This window comes from Pseudorasbora parva, chromosome 10 (genome assembly GCF_024679245.1).
Source record: "Pseudorasbora parva isolate DD20220531a chromosome 10, ASM2467924v1, whole genome shotgun sequence".
In the NCBI taxonomy this organism is placed as follows: Eukaryota; Metazoa; Chordata; class Actinopteri; order Cypriniformes; family Gobionidae; genus Pseudorasbora; species Pseudorasbora parva.
The window spans coordinates 18,522,264-18,545,797 of record NC_090181.1 but is presented as its reverse complement, the minus strand read 5'-3'; the positions used below and the strand labels follow the sequence as shown (position 1 = coordinate 18,545,797).

Here is a 23,534-nt window from a genome sequence, read left to right as displayed (position 1 = left end):
ATTCTGTAACATTATAAATGCCCTTACTGTTACTTTCAATCAATTTAATGTATCCTTGCGAAGTAAAAGCATTCTTAAAAAAAAAAAATACTGACCCCAAATTTTTACATTGTGTATCTGTCAGTTATCAAGATGGTGGCTAGTTTGAAAATAGTTCTATTTGATTAACTTAATCTCGTACAAGTACACACGTGTGTGTGTGTGTGTGTGTGTGTGTGTGTGTGTGTGTGTGTGTGTGTGTGTGTATATTTATATATATATATATATATATAAATAATGATACCTTTACATGAAAAAGATGCCACGAAATATGAAAGTCACAATATGAAACCCCTTTACTTTGTTGTACAATACATAAATACAGCCATATAATCAATTCAAATGCAAGATAATTCAGAGGTGCAGAAATATAAATTGAGGTCATCTTCATGTGGAAAAACAACCTTGCCAGCTGTAAATCTGAATAATAAACAATTTTGTGATGTCAATTTTTTTTTAAAGTAAATTCTGAATTATAAGTAAATATGTATTAATCTTTCACTGAAAAGAAAGTATTTCTGTGCCTTCCACAAAACAAATGTGAACAGCACTTTCCAACAAGTGAAATTACAAAAGCCACGTGATCACAGAAACAGAGAATGCCCATAAAACAGTGCAAAACGACTGGAAGGAATATACATTACAATATCAATGTGGATGAATACATTGATTTCATTTCAAAATTAAATACAGTAATTAAAAGCAAATCACACATAAGCAGATATTTCATCATCAAACATTCAAAGTCCTAATGGTTCACCACAAATCTAGATTAACAGGTAGAGTAAATGTGGAATAAAAAAAAAAGTTTGTTCTCACTATCATGTGCCTTAAACTGCGACAAAACTCTTTCAAAATAACATTCAGGTCATTGAAAGACAAACTAGAGCAGCCTTTTGTTCAAGTCTTTACTTTCCTGAGAGAGAACGGAGACCTTGAGTGACCTGACTAAACAGGGATGTCAATGAATCCACCAGAAACTCTTGTCACAGCTCATTCTGTCACCTGTCAAGTGGATAATGGGGAAAAAAGAGACAAAGTTTCTTTTTAAACTAGCTGATTTTTTCTACCCCTAAAAATGCCCATTGTCCTTAGTTCGTTTGTGTGGTTTGCAACTGTGCAAAACCAACTATAAAAGAGCTGCTTAACAACATTTCTCTAATAAGCACATCAGAATTGTGCACATTTGATTGGTCTTCTATAAGCTACATTGGCATGTGCCCGTTAGCAGGTCAAAATGTCTGGCTTGAATTTGATGCATTTTGATGTGTAAGGGTCCATAATTTAATGTATTAACTGTGACTATGAACCACTGTGCAATAAAAACAATTCTACATTCATGGTCATCTATATAAATATAGTGGTTTCTTCCTTTTGAGAGTATTTTTTTTTATTTTTGGAAAATGCATTTGAATAATACACTGCAGAGAGTGGATTATCCTTTGTGTTCCATACCAAGACTTATTACATGGTTCTGAAATTTAAATTCTACCATCAAATTACTCACCCTCATGTTGCTCCGTGACTTTTTTTGTTGTTGGTGGTGGTTTTTTGAAACACAAATGAAGATATTAGTAATGGTTACTGAAAGATTTCTGTCCCTCTATTCAAAGGACATTGTAAAAAAAAATCCATATGACTCAAAGTCTTCAGTAGAGACACCATTGCTTATGTGAACAGATATAATTTAGGCTTTTATTCTAATATTAATTCAAATAAGATCGATCAACCAATGAGGTTTGCTCCTGCACGAAAAGTATTGTTTAGCTTCTTTAAAAACATCTTCATTTGTGTTTTGAAAATAAACAAAAGTCTTATAAGTTTGGCATTCTATAAAAGGGTGAGTAATTGATAGAATTCTCCTTTTTGGGTGAACTAACCTTTTAATTCTGAAAAACTTTTCTGGGAACCAATCACAGACTGACTTATCCACCTGGCGCTGTTTGGCAGGTTTTAATACGATGACAGATAGAGAAGCGGTGGGTCGTTGCCCGTTGATCACACCCCTTTTGATCTGATTGATTGAAGGACTATCCCATTGCATACATTTCCAATTGAGTCATTTTAATAATGCTCGTTTATCATGCCTCTTGTGCAGTAGAAAATTCAGAGCAGACTCCCCAGCTCAATGTTCAATCTTAAATTTAGCTTGGTTTGCTGATAGCCAGACAAATATTTTGTATAACGACCACTAAACTATAAAATTTTAGATTGTCCCCGGCAATTTATTGTCCTTCGTATCACAGTACAGTTTTTTATCTGGCATAATAAAATTTGGGTATTTTAGGTCCCGTCCACACAGAGACGCGTTTAGCTGTATACGTATACATTTTGTACCGTATCAGCGTTTCGTCCACACGGAGCCGGCGTTTTAGAAGCATGAATCCGATATTTTTTGAAACCGGGTCCCAAAGTGGATGAATCTGAAAATCAATCAGATTCATCCACTTTGGCAATCTTCCGTTTTCGTGTGTACAGCGAATCCGTATATTTTCTGAAACGGTGATGTCATCACACTACGTCCAGCATGGTGAAAGAGTTAAGGGATACAACTACGGACACTGGGCATGCGCACATCAATATTGCGTCATTTAATTACCGTATCTACATTATTGTTAGGGTATGTTTTGGGTTAGGGTAGGTGTAGGCATTAATAAAACACATCTGTTAAGTAGCAAATGTATTTATTGTTATTTTATTGTGAGATTTTGCCTCACCTCCGACCACTGCTATACCCCTTCTAGCCACAACTCTTCTTCTCCCTTTTTAGTGTATTTCTGTGGCAGAATTACAGCGCCACACACTGGCCTGGCATGCAAACTACATCGTTTTTAGTTGGTTTCGGTAATCTTGTGTGGACACAGATATTTCTTGAAACGAGGGAAAAAAAAGATCGGATTGGGAAAGCTCTGGCTTCGTGTGGACGGGGCCTTAGTAAGTAGCCATGTAATAAGTGGGGATAATGTAGTCAGCTGATCATAATAGTTCTGATTGGCTGAACAGTGTCCCATTATGCTCACATACACAGTTCTAATCTCCTGCTTGGTGACATGAAAAGCAAGATGCTTTGGCTTCTTTGATGATTCTCATTGGCAGACTGGTATAAGATTCTTTCTGAAACAAAGTTAATTTGTGATAACGACCAGCTTCGTCCCTTAAATGGTCCTTTAGACATATTATTGTCTACTGGTGTAAGAAATTGAGAAAGAGATATCTTCCTCTCTCAGTGTGTTCTTTATGCTTTAAAAAACATTTGAGAGGATCCATATTGAATGACCTCTCTGTGTAGTGGCAGTTTCATGCAGAATTATTAAAAATAGGCAGTCTTATTCCTTTCTTGATTGCTCCTCACACATAAAAACAAACATAATTTAACAAGAATATAATGTGCAGTTTATCAAAGTAATGGGTATGCTTAACAACACTTCGACACTGCTTGGGTTCACAATTGTGGGAACTGGCTACGAAAACTTCCAACGTGTCTGAAGTGTTTTAAAAGGCTTCGTCATCCACGTGTGATGATGTCATAATCGGGCCATACAACATATTTGTATATTAACTAAAGGATATTTTCTCTATCCTAACACACAATGGGAATGATTGGCAATTTGATAACTGTGAAGACAGCGGTGAAAGGAGGGAAGAGCTTGGCACAAAACAATGTCTGTCACAACAATACAGGTGATGGCCTCTCTTCAACTGTCACCATCACAATGGACGGTTGGTCCTGCTGCTATTGGAGAAACGAGGAGGTGCTCCCCACCATGCCCTGTACACTAACAGCAGGCCCATGAGAAAGGCCCAGGTACGTACGGGAGACAGGAAGAAGGCCAGTCGCCCATAGGTCTCCAGCAGGAAGTAGCAAGAATAGGCTTGCCAGATCATGAGGACTAGCATACCCAAATGCACTGCCAGAGTCCTCCAGTGGTAGCCCGACCGGCAGATTTGTGAGCGGAAGTTGGTGCCACGACACCTGTGGTGAAGACTCCAGCAGAGGTAATAAGTGAGAGGCATATTGAAGAACAGCACCTGTGGATGACAAACGGCATGTTATGACTCACCCGTTATAGTTAGGGTTGGGAATTGTATAGAATTTTAAAGGACAACTCTGATGAAAAACGAACCTAGGGGTAATTAATAGAGTTGTCCTTTAAGGTTGGGGTTCATCTTCGGTTCTAAGACTTTAGTTCATCTTCGGAACACAAATATATATTTGATGAAATCTGAGAACTTTCTGTACTCTACATTCGGTCTCCTCTCTACCAAGCAGCTGGTGTGGAGGGCGTTCTTGCGCAATATGTGGATGCTGCACATTGGTGGAGATTCCCCCCTTCTATATGTAAAGCACTTTGAGTGCCTAGAAAAGCTATATATAAATGTAACAAATTATTATTACAAATTATATCACTGACAGCTACACAACTACCACTCTGACGTTTCAAAAAGTTCATAAAGAGAATGTAAAACTAATCCACATAAATTGAGTGGTTTCGTCCAAATTTTCTGAAGAGTCTCGATCACATTATATGACGAACAGATTTAATTGAGGCTTCTATTCACATAAACATTTATCCACTCACACATCAGTTGTGGTAAACGGAAGATTAAGGTTCACTTGATGTGCGTTCCGCAGCACATTTGAGCTTCCTCAAGAACCAATGAGGTTCATTCTCATGTTATGCAGCACATTTGAGCTTCCTCAAGAACCAATGAGGTTCATTCTCATGTTATGCAGCACATTTGAGCTTCCTCAGGAACCAATGAGGTTCATTCTCATGTTACGCAGCACATTTGAGCTTCCTCAAGAACCAATGAGGTTCATTCTCATGTTATGCAGCACATATGATCTTCCTCAATAACCAATGAGGTTCATTCTCATATAATGCAGCACATTTGAGCTTCCTCGAGAACCAATGAGGTTCATTCTCATGTTATGCAGCACATTTGAGCTTCCTCAAGAACCAATGAGGTTCATTCTCATGTTATGCAGCACATTTGAGCTTCCTCAAGAACCAATGAGGTTCATTCTCATGTTATGCAGCACATATGATCTTCCTCAATAACCAATGAGGTTCATTCTCATATAATGCAGCACATTTGAGCTTCCTCGAGAACCAATGAGGTTCATTCTCATGTTATGCAGCACATTTGAGCTTCCTCAAGAACCAATGAGGTTCATTCTCATGTTATGCAGCACATTTGAGCTTCCTCAGGAACCAATGAGGTTCATTCTCATGTTACGCAGCACATTTGAGCTTCCTCAGGAACCAATGAGGTTCATTCTCATGTTGCGCAGCACATTTGAGCTTCCTAAGGAACCAATGAGGTTCATTCTCGTGTTACGCAGCACATTTGAGCCTCCTCAGGAACCAGTGAGGCTCATTCTCGTGTTATGCAGCACATTTGAGCTTCCTCAAGAACCAGTGAGGCTCATTCTCATGTTACGCAGCACATTTGAGCTTCCTCAAGAACCAATGAGGTTCATTCTCGTGTTACGCAGCACATTTGAGCTTCCTCAAGAACCAATGAGGTTCATTCTTGTGTTACGCAGCACATTTGAGCTTCCTCAAGAACCAGTGAGGCTCATTCTCATGTTACACAGCACGTGTGAGCTTCTACAATAACCAATGAGGTTCATTCTCATGTTACGCAGCACATTTGAGCTTCCTCAAGAACCAGTGAGGTTCATTCTTGTGTTACGCAGCACTTTTGAGCTTCTGCAAGAACCAGTGAGGCTCATTCTCATGTTACGCAGCACTTTTGAGCTTCTGCAAGAACCAGTGAGGTTCATTCTTGTGTTACGCAGCACTTTTGAGCTTCTGCAAGAACCAGTGAGGCTCATTCTCGTGTTACGCAGCACATTTAAACTTCCAGAAGAACCAGTGAGGTTCATTCTTGTGTTACGCAGCACATTTAAACTTCCACAAGAACCAGTGAGGCTCATTCTCATGTTACGCAGCACTTTTGAGCTTCTGCAAGAACCAGTGAGGCTCATTCTCGTGTTACGCAGCACATTTGAGCTTCCACAAGAACCAATGAGGTTCAATCTTGTGTTATGCAGCACGTTTAAGCTTCCACAAGAACCAATGAGGTTCATTTTTGTGTTACATAGCACGTTTCAGCTTCCACAAGAACCAATGAGGTTAATTCTTGTGTGTTACGCAGCATGTTTGAGCTTCTGCCAGAACCAAATTGAGGTTTTATTCTTGTGTTACGGCAGGTTCGGTTTAGCTGCTGTTAATTTTTTTGTTAAAACTTGGACTAAACACCCTCAATATATATGGATTAGTTTTAAGATCTTGTTGTGAAAGTTTTTAAAATGTCAAAGTGGTAGTTGTCAATGTCAAATGTCAAAGTGGTAGTTGTGTAGCTGTCTATGGAGGGACAGAATTCTCTCCGATTTCAAGAAAAAGCTTTATTTATTTCTGTTCCAAAGATGAACAAAAGTCTTTGTTTGGAAGGATATGAGGGAAAATTAGTAAATGATGACAACATTTTTATTTTAGGGTGAAGTAAAGCTAAGCATTTCTATATCTGTGAAGAAATATTATATATTGTGTTAAAAAAATGTTTTTATTAATGTGCATGAGAACAGTTCATAGCCTCTGTTTTTATTTGAGATCTATCAGATGAGGCATTGCATCTAGAAGCATTCGCTTGATGTTTACTGTCATTGTCAGGGACAATTTTTCTGCCGGAAAGATGGAACGGAATGATTTTTGCTTTAAAAAGAGCAACTTATCTGCTTCAATATATTTTGTGGTAACCATTTTATAAAAGCCATAGAATACTTCACGTTGTGCCTAACAATGCCCTTCTGTTGTGACTGTATTCACAATACAGCACAGCCTTGTACCTTATTGTTAGGGTGAGATCCGTAATTACACAGCCCTACTGATGATGAATTAATATTTGCTGAATTCTGTGACATTCAGAGGAATACAGTCAATTCCATTGTTCATTTCATGCGGTTGCATTTTTTTCAGAAAACAGAACCAGTACATATAAGAACATACATGTTCTCGGTTCCCAATGCTAAATCCTGAATTACCTGTATGAATCCCACGACATATGACAGACTGCCTTCAAGGAAATGCCCATCCACAAATACGCCAAAAGCAAAGCAGGCTCCATTGTGTCCATCAATGATTTCCCCAACGAACCATGGACCTGAAAAACCAGCAGACAAAGTTGTTCCTTCTTAACTGTCATTGCATGGACAGGTTGTGACTGAGTTCATCCTGACATGTCTTCATTACGCTATTTAGCAAACCAAGTAGGGCTACATAATTATATTCATAATTTTCCTTGATATTGTAATCATAATTATTAATTTAAGGCCACTTTTTTAAGTGTCCGTTAAGGTTTCTTCAGGATTCACAACAAAAGTGACACATAATTCACTCACCCTCACATCTTCCCAAACCTCTATGACTTAATGCCTTTTGTGGTACACAAAAGAAGATATTTTGAAGAATAACTTAATTGTGTTCCACAGATTAAACAGTCATACAAATTTAGAATAACAAGTAAACTATGACAACATTTTCATTTTGTAAACAGTTGTGAACGGTTAAAAAAATTACACTTTTGTTTTGGGTCAAAAATTTATTTTGTTAGCCCTAATTTTAATTGTTTTGAAATGTATGTTATATACCGGTTTGTATACATATACATACACACACACATATATGTATGTGTATATATTATATATATATATACATATACATATATATACATATACATATACATATACATATACATATATACATACATACATATATATATATATATACACCGGACAACGTAAAAAAAAAAAAGTTACCATAGTATTTTTCCCCTTATTTTTGTTCTATGGTGTTTTTTCTATAAAAAATAAAAATAAATAAAAATAAAGCTAATGTTGAAGAACATTTTTCTTTTGTTTACAATGTTCAACCACTTTAAAAAAACTAAACAAAAACAAACAAAAATTATATTTTCGAATATTTAACTAAAAACGAGTTGACCTGAATGGAATGCTGTAATCAGCACTTTCACAATTTTATTAGATTTTTATTTATTTTTTATTACATAAATTATGCAGCCCAAGGTCAGGGGTTAGTTATAGGCATTTATAAAACTAAGAGGCAGTTATCTATAATATAATAAATACGTCATTATCTATAATTCATTCTCTCTTCTGAATGATTGAATGGAAAAAAATACTCCTCTTTTTCTGTATAATAATGATCACCGGTCTTCTACAGGGGTGGTTTAAGTCATTATGTTCCATTCATTTGCAAAACTTTTTAAGTGGTGTCAGGAATTGACTTACCTAATGCTGTACAAAGGTTGAACAGCAGCAGAGAGTAGAAGAACAAGTTGTTCTTACTGACAAGATGCAGGGACATCCATGCTTGAGAAGATTAGAAAAGTAAAATAGAAGAGTATAAGTGCGAAATGTCAATTATGCTTTGGCACTATGAAGACAAGACAAAAGATATATCATATGTTAAAGTAACTGAAATACCTCTTGTTGAAGAGACAGGCATAAATCTGAAGAGTACAAGCCCACCAAGGTTTAGTAAAACTATCGCCACAAACCCAAACCGTGCCTGTGGGAACACACACATTGTCATTGAGAGACTTTTAATATTCATTAACACAAACTATTTTTGATGTATGTGAATTATGACGTTTAAAGATATGATAATTTAAACAACGAGTAAATAAACACTCATTTCAATATTTATGGTGTGATTAATTTTTCAGCATCACACAATGATTTTATTGCATTTTCCTACCAGTATGTAGTGGTCTGTGAGGAGGATAAAGGACTGCATGAAGCCGAAGCTGGGGGTGAGGTTCTCCTCCAGGGTGAAGTGCTGCTCTCGCACTTTTAAGCGACCTGCCGAGTCCTGGAACAGGGAGAGAGAGAAAAGGTGAAAAAAGCTCACGCTGGGATATTTTCTCAAAATAACAGCACAACCAGCTATAACATTTCTGAGGTTCTGAATGGTTTAAGCATGTTTCTGTGGTGTTCTGGGTTGTTGCCAGGGCGACATGTTGCTAAGTTTCTAAGTGGTTTAAGCATGCTGCTTTAGGTTGCTAGGGTGTTTTTGTTGATTGCCAGGACGTTGCTATTTATTCGGAGTGTTGCTAAGGTTCTGAGTGGTTTAAGCATGTTGCTTTAGGTTGCTAGGGGGATCTGGGTTTTTATCAGGGCATTGTTACGTGGTTGCTAAGGTTCTAAGTGGTTTAAGCATGTTGCTTTAGGTTGCTAGGGTGTTTTTGTTGGTTGCCAGGGTGTTGCTATATGGTTGCTAAGGTTCTGAAAGGTTTGAGCATGTTGTTTTGCAGTTGCTAGGGTATTCTGGGCTGTTGCCAGGGCGTTGCTATATGGTTGCTAATGTTTTGAATGGTTTAAGCATGTTGCTTTGCAGTTGCTAGGGTATTCTGGTTTGTTGCCAGGGAGTTGCTATATGGTTGCTAAGGTTCTGAATGGTTTAAGCACGTTGCTTTGCAGTTGCTAGGGTATTCTGGTTTGTTGCCAGGGAGTTGCTATATGGTTGCTAAGGTTCTGAATGGTTTAAGCATGTTGCTTTGCAGTTGCTACGGTGTTCTGGGTTGTTGTCAGGGGATTGTTATGAGGTTGCGAAGGTTCTAAGTTGTTTAAACAAGTTGCTTTAGGTTGCTAGAGTGTTTTTGTTGGTTGCCAGGGCATTGCTATATGGTTGCTAAGTTTCTGACTGGTTTAAGCATGTTGTTTTGCAGTTGCTAGGGTATTCTGGGTTGTTCCCAGGACATTGCTATATGGTTGCTAAGGTTCTAAGTGGTTTAAGCACATTGTTTTGCAGTTGCTAGGTTATTCTGGGTTGTTCCCAGCACAGATATGTATACGTAGATACCTCATTAGTGACTAGTTTCTATGGGCCGCTTTACGTTAGCCGTCCGCCATTTTAGAACGGTCAAAGCCGGTCGCGAACGCGCATTGTGACCATTCAAATGTCACACTCCACGTGCAAGCTATGGTTGACAGGGTAGAAGCAGTGCATATGGAGCGGGAGACGCGCGCGCCCGTTGCTTGTCCGTTGGGCATTCTGGCAGCGCTTGCCTTGCTGATCACTCGCACCTGAAACGTGTATTACAAATACAGACTATAATATTGTCCATTCTGTCACATTTGCCGGTGTTCTCCCCGAGATGTGCTTTGATTTATGACGGGCTGCATATATCTGCTGCAAATGCCCCATTCCCAAACACACATGAATATAATAAGTTGTTGTAAATAAGTTGTTCACTTGATAAAATGTAACAAAGTTAAGATACGCTTAGTTTAATCATTTAAATAGGCCTCTGAAGTTTGGGCAAAAACTTCTGACAGTGATGTGTTTTTGTGTATTTTATTATTTATTTCACAGCGCTGGATGTGGTGATTGTGAAACACAGGGAACACTGCACTACATGATTTTATGGTGAAATCGGTTATCTTTCATGTTTATAAGAACTATGCACCGTGGCTTTAATGCAGCGCGAGCATCGCGGCAAAAATAGACAACAGGCTCGCTGACAGAAGGGCATGCTTGTAGAACAGCAGAAATATGTTGGTTTCTCTTCTTTAAATACTCTTACATTTAGTTTGATTTAAACACTTTACAAGGGTCAATGTTTGTATCCATACATTTTCCAGTTCTTGAATAATGTTGAAATTCGAACCATGAAGCCTGTTACTAACAAATGTTACGTGTTTTTGTGTAGATCCAAACATTATAATTGCTAAACTAACACAAACGTCTCACCTGAGAAAGGTTTCTTCGGGAAGTTAAATCGCGCCGGGCTTTACAGAGTTTCACAGCATGGCAGGCGCAGTCTTCTTCTTTTTTTTTTTTTTAAGCGAGTGATGATTGACAGCATCTGAAGTGTTGACGTGTGTTGACCGTTCTAAAATGGCGGCTCGTCAACGTGCCTGGAGCGTTCGAATGAGGTATCTACGTATACATATCTCCCAGGGCATTGTTACATGGTTGCTAAGGTTCTGAGTAGTTTAAGCATGTTGATTTTAGGTTGCTAGGGTGTTCTTGTTGGTTGCCAGAGTATTGGTATGTGGTTGCTAAGCTTGGAATGGTTTAGGCATGCTGCTTTGCAGTTGCTGGGATATTTTGGGTGGTGACCAAGGCATTGCTATGCAGTTGCGTGTGGTTTTAAGCGTGTTGATATTCTACGTTTTCTAATTGGTTGATTAAATCTATATGCTATTTTGTCTCCAGATATTCCTATTATAAAATGGACATTTTTTGCTCAATTAATCATTCACCAGACATAATTTGCTTGTCCAGTTATTTAGAAAAATAATAGCATACCTTTCCTCAACAAGTCACCTGATTTGAGCAAAGGGTTATACCCTGAAGTTTCATACTCAGGCTTGGTTACCCAATCATTACCTACCTCCACTTTAATTCTGATAGAGTGCAGTCCAGTAGAGTAGAGCGTTGGATCCCAGAGCAGCACATATAAAGGACCCCCAGCGTTGACTGCTTTTCCCAGTGAAACTCCATCCACACTCACATACACAGATGTGATCGGAGATTCAGAAAAAGCCAGGACCCTACAGAATCCGACACAAGGCACATTCAGCAACAATAAGTGCAACTGGTGGCATTCTTGGTATGAAAGGACAAGACAGTGTGAGGTTTAGATGAGAGACGATAATGCTTCAAACCTTAAGAGCTGCACGATTAACCATTAAACATGTGATCTCACAATGACAATGGTTTCGCCTGTGTCTATTAAACTTTTGGCAGTTACATCCGAAACATTCAAATCTCTGTTTGCTGCTGCGTATCCACAGATAGAGCAGTTACCATGTATAGGTATGAAACAGCTACACAAACAGTGGCACATAGTATCGCTGTTGCTGTGTTACAAATATTCATATCATCACAGAAGTACTGGGATAAAAGTTTAGTTTGGATATAAACACAGATGTACTGATGAACTTGGGATTTCAAATACCGATTAAACGCATCTTGCTCCAGTACTTATCAATGGCATGTTATTTGGTTCAATTTTCTATTAAAAATCATGGAGGAACTAATGCAGAATCGTGCAGCTCTAGTCAACATTTGAACGCTTGAAGGTTCAAGAGGACACACACAGAGACACCTGATGTGCGTGGAACTGCGGATACGACCCAGAGGCTCCACTCCTGGGTGAAGGTACTGTGCGTCTTTGGGATTGGTAATCAGCACAGCTGGCCAGTCCTCAAACGTCAAATCGGAGAAACTAAGCAAATCATGGTCGAAAGCCAATATCCTGTACCTGAACAAAGGGAGAACGGCATGTGACTGTTTTTTTTAAAAATATATTTTTATAAGAGTTAGGTCAACGAAATGTCTTCCTCATATATCAGCAGTTGTTCCTGTTCTTGCTAACATCTATATTTACATTGTGTGGCGTTCCCTTGAGAGTGGGCCTCGTTCTTTCTGAGCTTACCTGCGGTTCTCCATCCAGTCTCCCAGCTCTAACTCCATCGTGCCTCCTTGATGTCGACTGTGCAGTACTGGCATGAAGCCTCCTAGTGTATGTAGGTGCCCACACAAATACGCTACGGCTGTACTGTAGAAAACAGATGAAACAGATGAAATTGGAGATTTAGCAGAATATGATGTGCTAGCACTGAAATGAATGGTCGTATAGGCTGCAATTACCCTGCAACCCACCTAACTGCATTCACTTAAGACACCATGTACACAATAATGCCCTTCCAAGACACAATCTAGTGGCGCTTGTTAGCTTTAGATGGCACAGCCAGGTCACTGATTGATTCTGATTCATAGCGCACACAAAAATTGTATATACTTTGCTAATTTGGAGCATAGAGGAATTTTTTTAAATCACAAATAAGTTGTGCTTAAAAGACTGAGACAATGAATGATTTTTTTTTAGATTAAATAAAATCACTGGACATGCCAAAGTGAAATTTAATATTTGGAAGATAGAGAATTTGGTTTGAGGCACATATGCAAAATAGTATTTTTTTTATTATAATTTTTTTAATTAAATTAAATACTTTTTATGGATAGAAACTTACAAGTCTAGATTATTTTTTTAGTTGTTCTCTGGTGTTTTCAGTATTGTTCTTAAGAGACTTGGTGCTGTAATTAAAAATGTTTAATAATCAATCTAAACTAGCATTTAAAAGTGTGAGGTCAGTTTTTTTTAAAGAAATCAATACTTCATGGATAGATTAAATGGATGATCAACAGTGACTTTACATAGTTTCAAAAGATTTCTACCTCAAATCAATGCTGTTCCTTTGAACGTTCGATTGATCAATGAACCCTAAAAAAGATTTAACACTGTTTGTGTTTACACAAAAATACTAAGCAGCACAACGGTTTTCAACAATGATAGAAAAAATGTTACTTGAGCAAGAAATCACCATATTAGAATGATTTCTGTGTCAATGAAGGATGGAGTAATGGCCGCTGAAAATTCAGCTTTACCATCGCAGTTTAGTCAAAGTTTTGGATAAGCAAAAATGCCTAAATCATGTGCCAAAAACCGAAACATATCTCAAACATTTTTGCTATTTATAAGTATACTGCAACATAAGGGCATATGATCTGTGCCAGATATCAGTGGATGACAGAGTTACTGCAAGATTTCTCCAAACCTCATGAGCTCTCGGATTCCTGGGAAGGGGGAGATGATGGTAGATGTGGTATAATGTCCAAACCAGATGGACTTATTACTGCCCAGGCTCTCCTCTTTAAAGGTTGCCAACAGGTCCATCTGAGACTATGGGGAACATTCATATGTTAGTCCAGAGAAAAAGTTGTCATAACATTTACATGGAGCTGCACGATTCTGGATAATCACAATTCTGAACAGACATCTGAACAAAATAATGGAATTTAATAGAGGCTCTGACAAAATGTTAATAGCTGCAATCTATTTAAAATGTTTCATTAATCTGAATGATTTAAAAAATGTTGTAAGTGATTCAATGACTCACTCTTACATCACTTGTTTTATTACTAGATGAATTAGTGAAATTAATCAATGACAAACCTATTGGCATTAGTGGCATAGTGATGTAATTGATACAGTATTTGAAGCGCCATGTTACTTTCAAAATGTGCTATATTTTGTTGTATCAGACGTTATATCCGAACTATAAACTTTTATCCCAGAACTTCTGTGAAATTAATATTTGAAACTGCAGCGCAGACGAGGATCTGAATGCTCGCTGTGATCGTACTTGTCAAATGTTTAATAGACTTAGCCAAAATTGCTGTCATTTAGGAATAAGATCATGTTGGTGTTTGAGTCAAGATTGCTATCCTTTAACAATTAATCGTGCAGCTCTACGTTTTCATAAGTAAAGCTAAAAATGAACACATCTCTCCTACTTGATTGATAATCCCATAGAAGTTATAGGGCCGTTTGGGTCCAGGGGTCAGAGTAGCATCGGCACAAATGAACGAGTAGTTCCCAAAGGAGGTTCTGTGTATGTAGTGGAAGGATCCAATTTTTTGATTGGCAGAGTACTTCCTATGTTTTCAGGAATGGACATAATAAAACGGTTGACAAGTCAGTATAAATCTTGTGTAACTGATCTGACTGGAGAAGTAATTTCACATGAATCCCTCTGAAACGTCCGTCCTACATGCCATACTGATTTAAAGGGATAGTTCACCCAAAATGTTTTAATTCCGTCATTTACTCACCCTCAAGTTGTTCCAAACCTGTATGAATTTCTTTATTCTGCTGAACACAATAGAAGATTTATTGAAGAACATGGGGAACTAAACAGTTTATAGACCTCATTGACTTCCATAGTAAGTCAATGAAATACTATGGAAGTCAATGGGGTCCATCAACTTTTAGTTACCAACATTCTTCAAAATATATTTTGTGTTCACCATAACAGAAAAGTTCATACAGGTTCGGAACAACTTGAGGGTGAGTAGATGACAATTAAAATGTTTGGGGTGAACTATCCCTATAACTACGAAGTCAGTATGAAAAAGTAAATGTGATGCATAGTGCTTCTGTTTGAGGGAAGTTATATTTTGCTGAAAGATAATGAAGAAAAAATTGGAGAAAAAAGTAAGCACATATATTCTCCACAATAAAAGTGCATTAAAAAAGTAATAGATTTTTTTTAATGTCAACTTTGATATCTAAACCTTATTGTAGCTTTATAGCCAGTATGTTCTGCATTTGTCATATTTGTACAGACCTGTAATAATTGTTCACGCTCTCCAGAGAAAAAATATTAAAGGCATCTGAGGAGACAAAAAGAGAATATTAGTCAAGGCTTCCTGGAAACGGAAGAAGAGTGGGGACAAAACTAATAATAGAGCTCGTATTACATGTCTGGCAGCTTTCGTAATGTACCACCAGTTACAGGACCTGTGGGGAAATGGGATAATGGGAATAGGGGAAAAATGATATGTGAGCTATGCGACTTCATTAGAGATCTTCATTAGCCTCCACTAAAACCATCTTTGTAGATTAAAGGGATAATGACAATTTTGTTATCATTTACTCACCCCTATGGTGTTCCAAACATAGGTTGTTCCAAACATAGTGGCTGAGTAAGTGTTATTGTTGTTAATTAAAACCTACACCTAATAAAAATAATTTTCCATCATTGAAATAAAGCTGAAATTAAATACCAGATATAAAAATGTATTAAATTGTGAAAAACTTTAACATAAAATGAAATTATAATATATATTATAATATACCAAGCTCAATTTAAAATTGAACATTGGTCTGGGGAGTCTGCTCTGTATTTTCTACTGCACAATGGGGTGTAATCAACTGGCATTATTTGAATAACTCTGTACGCAATTGGATAGTCCTTCAATTAATCAGACCACAAGAGGTGTGATCAACGGGCAACGACCCATCATTTCTGTCATCGTGTTAAACCCGCCCATGGAGACAGAGTGACACGCGTCATAATCTGAAAGCCACAAAAATCCAAGAATCTCGTCCTCGCTGCAGCCTGTAGCACGATGACGTACTGAATCAGATCCAACATGTACTGGACGCACATGCGCGGTGGTTTCATTCACAATTCGATGACATCATATACGCATGAGCAGTAGAGTTTTTTGGACATCATTGAATGCACAGGAGAGTTTTGCTGGATAGATAAATACTCAAACCGCTCGCGCAAAAATAATGATTAATAACATAATCACGCCATCAGGACACACGTTTTGCATTTTCCCTTGAATGTGTAGGCTACTGACTAGTATTTTCAAGTTCTTGACAGATCGTGTTGCATTATACCTTGAGGATTAAAATTACAGAGACAGTTACTTGACTTATTTTTCCTTCCACTCAACAGCAAGTATGATCAGAATATATTACAATTTTAACTGTTTTGCATGCATGTACAGCAAAACTAGGATAATTTAAGCATCACATTTATGAAAAGATGATTTATTATTCAATAATTACTTAATACTATGTATCAGTACTACAACTACACAGTTTAGAACATAATCTATATACAATAATGATCATACATTAAGACTAGTGCATACGCATTATAAGTTAACCCAGAGATCGGTAGGCTATGACATTGCAATAAGGATCCACCATCCAGTACGTATTGGATCTGATCCAGCAACGTCATCGTGCTACAGGCTGCAGCGAGGGGTGTCTCCAAAAATCAAACAATCCCCCCAAGCTGGTGTGGGCGTGGCCTAAACGGTGGTACTGCGATCACTTTCAAATGACTGTAAAGCGGTGTTAATTGAAATACATTTCTGACATACAGTTCCTTTAAATCAAGATAAGAAACTAGAGTAAAGAACCGATAAACAGCCACATGATGAAAAAGTTGTTATTAATCAACTGAAATTTGTTCTTCTGTCACAACAATCAGGCAATATCCTGTTTAATAGAGCTGGGCTTCATTTCAAGTCATTAGTGTGACATAAGTGTCCAGCTGTCTTCGCTTTAATTGTTTTATTGCCAACAGACACTGGGACAAAGATGTACAATTATCGTCCCTGACCAACAGTGACGTGCAAAGAGAAAACTTAAATCTTTATTTAGATCTCCCACCCAAACACATCTACGATAAAATCTGGATGCAACTGACAATAGAAACCAAAGCTAAAGTGGGTCATTTTTGCAATGTTCAAATATTTTTCCAATCCCACTGTGATAAGCAACTGTGTGTAAGCTCCATTCATATAGTGTGACAACTTCGACTACTTTATATTAAAGGATTACTTCAGCAATTAGCATATGGCTTTGTATCAGTAGAAACCCTGGAGTATATTCAAATGATTGTGCTTCCCCCCCTCATATCCCCCTGAGACAAGAGATTTATGCATTTTATTTCTGGAAAAATTTCTACTACATTAATGACCCAGTTTAAATACAGATTCATCTTCCCCGCGCTGAAGTACTCCTTTAATCTAGATACTTTTGAAAGCAGCGATTTCGTTTCAGAACGCCATCCACACTAGCGTTTTCCAAAAGTTGCTCATCCATATTGAAATATCACTTTAAAATCACCTTACTGCACATGCGTAAAACAGAATAAAAGCTCACAAGGTCATACAAAGAAAGCAGACATAAAACATTTCTCACGCTATGGGTACAATATGTGGGTACAAAATGCTTCACAATCTATGGATACAATGGCCCTCATTTATCAAAAGTGCGTACACCAAATTTCCAGCGCGTTTGAGATTTATTAATATGGGCGTTGGCGTACGGCACGCTCAAATCCTACACCAGCTCAGGAGGTGGTGTACGCACGTTTGAGTTAGTGGGAAAATGCGCAGAAAAACAATTCCTAACACCACAAACAAGATATGCTTGTGCAAGATACGCACTGACAAGATATGCTATGACCCACTGTTAAATACCACAACAACAACAACATTCAGTGTTTATTTTTGTGCAACATGAACGTCAATGTTTAATTTGTGTGACTTTACCAAAGCGTTTGATTTGTAGGCATATGTATTCCTCCAGTCGCGAGCCTGTGCGCTTTATCTGACGTTTCAGGCCCGCCTGGCCCGGCAGCTGCGCACGGACTGGGACTAAAATAATTCAAACTGACAAAATAATAAAAATGACCTTCTTCTTTTAAATAATAATAAAATCAATAAAAACGACATTCTTCTTCTAAATAACAAGCGTCATTAAGAATAATAAGAATAAGAATCATACTAATTGTCATGTAATTATTAATGTGAAAGAATGGTACTCCACATCACATCATCACCACTATTGTACATCCCAATACATGTGCCGTGATACGAAATTAAATGCTAATAGTTTCAAAACGTGCTGTAAAATAATGCATTGTGATGGTAATTTATCATCCAAACAGCTATTTAAACTGCTGGAGTGCGCTTCTCAACCACCACACTTTTAACAGTACTCGTAATTTGGGTCCATATTTTGTTTTTGTGGGTGCCTTTATTCCCACTCTTTAAACTCTCAATAAAACAATTTCGTTTTTTCCGCCACTTCCCTGGGGATGGTCTCGATCAGGCACGTCTCAATCATCTCACTAGTTCAGTAGTCAGGGCACTGATCAGGGAGTCAGCCCATTGACTTATGTCCTAATCAGTGCCCTGACTAGTGGACTAGTGAGATGATTGAGACGCGCCCGATCTCCACATCGGAGAAGTTTCGCTTCTTTGCCGTCTTCTGTTTGTCCATGGTGTAAAATGAGGGCGTGGCAGAGGCGGAGACTTGAATATATCGGGGCGTGTTATTCTAATGACGATCGTTTTCAGCCGCCACATTTATCAAGGGCAAGTATTGCGTACACCTGGATTGCAGAGGTACGCACAGCTTCATAAATCAGGCGGTGAGAGGAGTGTAAGCATAATCTTACGCCAAGTCGCCAACATATACGGCAGTTTCTACGCAAGATTGATAAATGAGGGCCAATATGCTTCACATGACTAAACATGCGTCATCATTTTTCAAATACCTCTAACCTCCAACGCTGCATTCTAATGCCAGGCAAGTAGTTGGCTGACTTTGTTAAGAAACACTACGCGGCTATAGACTGAACACGAAATAGCGTTTTCACAAATTTGCTACTGGTTTTACTGACCTATGGCAGACAAGCAGAGTATTCGACACAATCTCTCGTCGAATTTGTGGCTAATTCTGAATTATCGTATGAATTATTTTTCATATGATCTGTTTACATCCCAGTGACGATTGTGTTTATGATGTGAATCACACAAATGCATACAAAATCGCCACCCTGTAAATCAGGTACGGTTTTGGGTAAACCTGTCTGACAATACTGATATTTTCACAACTTTAAAATCAATGGAAAAAAAATAATCACCATGGTTTCCTCGAATGTCAATCCATTTTGTGCGTTCCAGCACTCGTGATCTTTTAAGGACGTTGTGGTAGGCCTGCCACTCCACTTCATATTGAAGAGAGCCCATTTTATTCTCAGTCTTTGCATCTGTTAAGTCCCCTGTTAAACAGTCAAAGTAAAAGACACGCATGTTTATGTAGCATATAAAACCTAATTCGACTATGTATAAATAACTTATTTTAGCTCACCTGTGGCCAGCACAAGATCAGGTTTGATCACATCAATAGTGTCACTACAGAACCTTTCGAAGTCTGGAATGCGCCTCGGATCGTGGAAACGACTGATATGGATGTCAGACACCTGCACAAAGAAATCAGTAAATATTGAGGTTTCATGCAGGCCTGTGTGTAGTTTACAGTGAGTGTTGGAAATCTCACATATAAAACTTCCCTATTTATAGGACAAGTGCCACTGGCATATTAGAGAAGGCATCTCGTGCGAGTTAGTACACAGCTGAAGGTTTCATGTTTTACCATCCAAACTATAACATAAGTGCTTTATCCACACTCTACATGCTGAGTGACATGCTTTTTGTTTTCACTTTCAGGATGTCATATATATATATATATATATATATATATATATATATATATATATATATATATATATATATATATATATATATATATATATATATATATATATATATATATATATATATATATATACATACATACATACATACATACATACATACATACATACATACATACATACATACATACATACATACATACATACATACATACATACATATATATATATATATATATATATATATATATGTGTATGTATGTATTATATATATATATATATATATACATACATACATACATAATATATATATAAAACACACATACACACACACACACACAAGTCCTTCTCAAAAAATTAGCATATTGTGATAAAGTTCATTATTTTCCATAATGTAATGATAAAAATTAAACTTTCATATATTTTAGATTCATTGCACACCAACTGAAATATTTTCAAAATTTGCATTTTTCATTCGACCAATAAAGGAAAAAGTATTTTTAATTAAAAAAGTCAACCTTCAAATAATTATGTTCAGTTATGCACTCAATACTTGGTCGGGAATCCTTTTGCAGAAATGACTGCTTCAATGTGGCGTGGCATGGAGGCGATCAGCCTGTGGCACTGCTGAGGTGTTATGGAGGCCCAGGATGCTTCGATAGCGGCCTTAAGCTCATCCAGAGTGTTGGGTCTTGCGTCTCTCAACTTTCTCTTCACAATATCCCACAGATTCTCTATGGGGTTCAGGTCAGGAGAGCTGGCAGGCCAATTGAGCACAGTAATACCATGGTCAGTAAACCATTTACCAGTGGTTTTGGCTCTGTGAGCAGGTGCCAGGTCGTACTGAAAAACAAAATCTTCATCTACATAAAGCTTTTCAGCAAATGGAAGAACGAAGTGCTCCAAAATCTCCTGATAGCTAGCTGCATTGACCCTGCCCTTGATAAAACACAGTGGACCAACACCAGCAGCTGACATGGCACCCCAGACCATCACTGACTGTGGGTACTTGACACTGGACTTCAGGCATTTTGGCATTTCCTTCTCTCCAGTCTTCCTCCAGACTCTGGCACCTTGATTTCCGAATGACATGCAAAATTTGCTTTTATCTGAGTACTTTGGACCACTGAGCAACAGTCCAGTGCTGCTTCTCTGTAGCCCAAAAGTGGCTTGACTTGGGGTATGCGGCACCTGTAGCCCATTTCCTGCACACGCCTGTGCACGGTGGCTCTGGATGTTTCTACTCCAGACTCAGTCCACTGCTTCCGCTGGTCCCCCAAGGTCTGGAGTCGGTCCTTCTCCACAATCTTCCTCAGGGTCCGGTCACCTCTTCTCGTTGTGCAGCGTTTTTTTGCCACACTTTTTCCTTCCCACTGAGGTGCCTTGATACAGCACTCTGGGAACAGCCTATTCGTTCAGAAATTTATTTCTGTGTCTTACCCTCTCGCTTGAGGGTGTCAATGATGGCCTTCTGGACAGCAGTCAGGTCGGCAGTCTTACCCATGATTGCGGTTTTGAGTAATGAACCAGGCTGAGAGTTTTTAAAAGCCTCAGGAATCTTTTGCAGGTGTTTAGAGTTAATTCGTTGATTCAGATGATTAGGATAATAGCTCGTTTAGAGAACCTTTTCATGATATGCTAATTTTTTGAGATCAGTTTAATTTTTATCATTACATTATGGAAAATAATGAACTTTACCACAATGTTATATATATATATATATATATATATATATATATATATATATATATATATATATATATATATATATAATACAATTTTAGTTCATGCATCTTTCACATATAAATCCCTTGGGTGTCCTTTTGGCCTGTTGTCACTTGTCATAGAAAAGAGGATAGTTCATAATACATTTTTTTTTTTCTCAAATATGACTCATATTTGACACTTTTAATACATTGAATTAACTATTTTAATAACATTTCAAATGGAAGGCTTAAATGCACAAAATGTAAGATGTATGGATTAAAATATCCAAAAACCACTAGAGCAGTGTCATACATTTTGTTGACTTGTGTATATTTATTAGAAATTTTTCGCAAGTTTTTATCGTAAGTTGAATACAGAAGGTGGTCTGGAAGAAGCTAAATATTTTACTTTATAATGTGTAAAATGTGGATATTTTTCTTTAAAAAAAACATCGATTTTTTTTGGGCTTCAAAACATAAACAGCCACTGCCATTATGCTTGAAAAAGCAATGACATTTTTAAATATCTGATTAAGTGACATTAGCATTAATAATAAATCAAATCAGTATACTACTCCAAATTATTGATAAAACTGTGACTGGAATTATGCGATATGTTCATTATTTTAAAAAAAAAAATGTAAAAATCATGTAACGTTAGGCCTATGTAACGCGTTGGTGTGAGTATTTAAATACATATAATACAGGTACTGACGTTATATGCTTTCGATGTCATGCTACCTGCTAGAATATTCCTTTTTGAGCTAAAGGCACAACAATAATCCTCTATACTGAACGAATTATTATGGCAGAGCACAAAATAAAAGCCGTCCCCCGATCGATCACATGGTCAGCTCGTTGACATCATAATGACAGTGTGACACTTTATTATGGCCTCTCATTCACTGCTTACCTGCACGAACCAAAATATGTTGTCCAGCTGCCCGCTGGGATACGGTGGGCCAATCTTCTTGGACTGATGTAAACTGCGCTTCGGGTGCCAGGCGGTGTCATAGCTGTCAAACAGCCAAGAAGTGAAGCACGCGAGCAGCAGCCCAACAACCATCAGCGCCGCGAACAGCCTGAGCATCCTGCCGAAATCACACTGCCTTCACTAAGATCCGCTCACGCGCTTCTCTTCTTCATGCTGAAGGAGCCTAATGGGGAATTCAGACAGCCTCACATCCTCGGTCACTCGGTTCAGTGAACGCTAGACAGAGGCGCAACGGAAGAGCAAATCAGCGCGCTGTAATCGCCAACATCATCCACAGGATACTTCCGGTTGGAAGGATTCTGTCAGTAGAAGGGAGGTCTAATATTTATTTTGTCTATGGGAGGTTGACTGAGAGGGGCGGGGCTAAGATATCCTTCTCGTTCGGGAAGTTAGTTCTAACCAGAGCCATAGAAAACGGCTTTGGTTCTAACCATGCTTCTAACTCGTTTTTTTTTTTTTTTTTTTTTTTTAATTACTATTATTATCCTTACGACTGTTTTAACTATGCTTGTTTTTAATTTTTTTATTCGTCCATATGGTATTCTTTTTTCTCATGCATTTGTTACCACTGTTTTAATTAATTTCTATGTAAAGCACTTTGAATTGCCATTGGGTATGAAATGTGCTATACAAATAAACTTGCCTTGCCTTGCCTTGCCTACTCTAAATAAATTATTAAAGTATTACAATTATTTAAAATATTTCATTGCTTCCAAATCCTAATAGGCACTGACTAGGTCCAACCTGGCAAGAACTAAATTACACGTGCTAATTTAATTTTTTTCATAAATCAATCTTTGTTTCTCTCTTTTGGTCAATGTAGGTGATACAATGAATAATACTGTAGTAATATTATACGTTAATAATACATTAATTTTGT

The 23,534-nt window shown here is 37.7% G+C and overlaps 1 protein-coding gene across 1 annotated transcript; it reads right to left on the bottom strand.

The window, feature by feature from the left end:
* Positions 1 to 317: 317 nt before the first annotated feature.
* tmem62 (transmembrane protein 62) lies at positions 318 to 23,125 on the bottom strand. Its single transcript, XM_067455392.1, has 14 exons — positions 22,574 to 23,125; positions 19,609 to 19,720; positions 19,382 to 19,519; positions 15,269 to 15,314; positions 14,436 to 14,577; positions 13,697 to 13,821; positions 12,514 to 12,636; positions 12,184 to 12,339; positions 11,467 to 11,626; positions 8,826 to 8,939; positions 8,552 to 8,636; positions 8,357 to 8,437; positions 7,091 to 7,209; positions 318 to 4,068 (listed from the first exon to the last, which is right to left on the bottom strand). The coding sequence occupies exons 1-14, from the start codon at positions 22,748 to 22,750 to the stop codon at positions 3,748 to 3,750; spliced, it is 1,899 nt and encodes a 632-aa protein (XP_067311493.1). The 5' UTR covers positions 22,751 to 23,125; the 3' UTR covers positions 318 to 3,747.
* Positions 23,126 to 23,534: the final 409 nt, after the last annotated feature.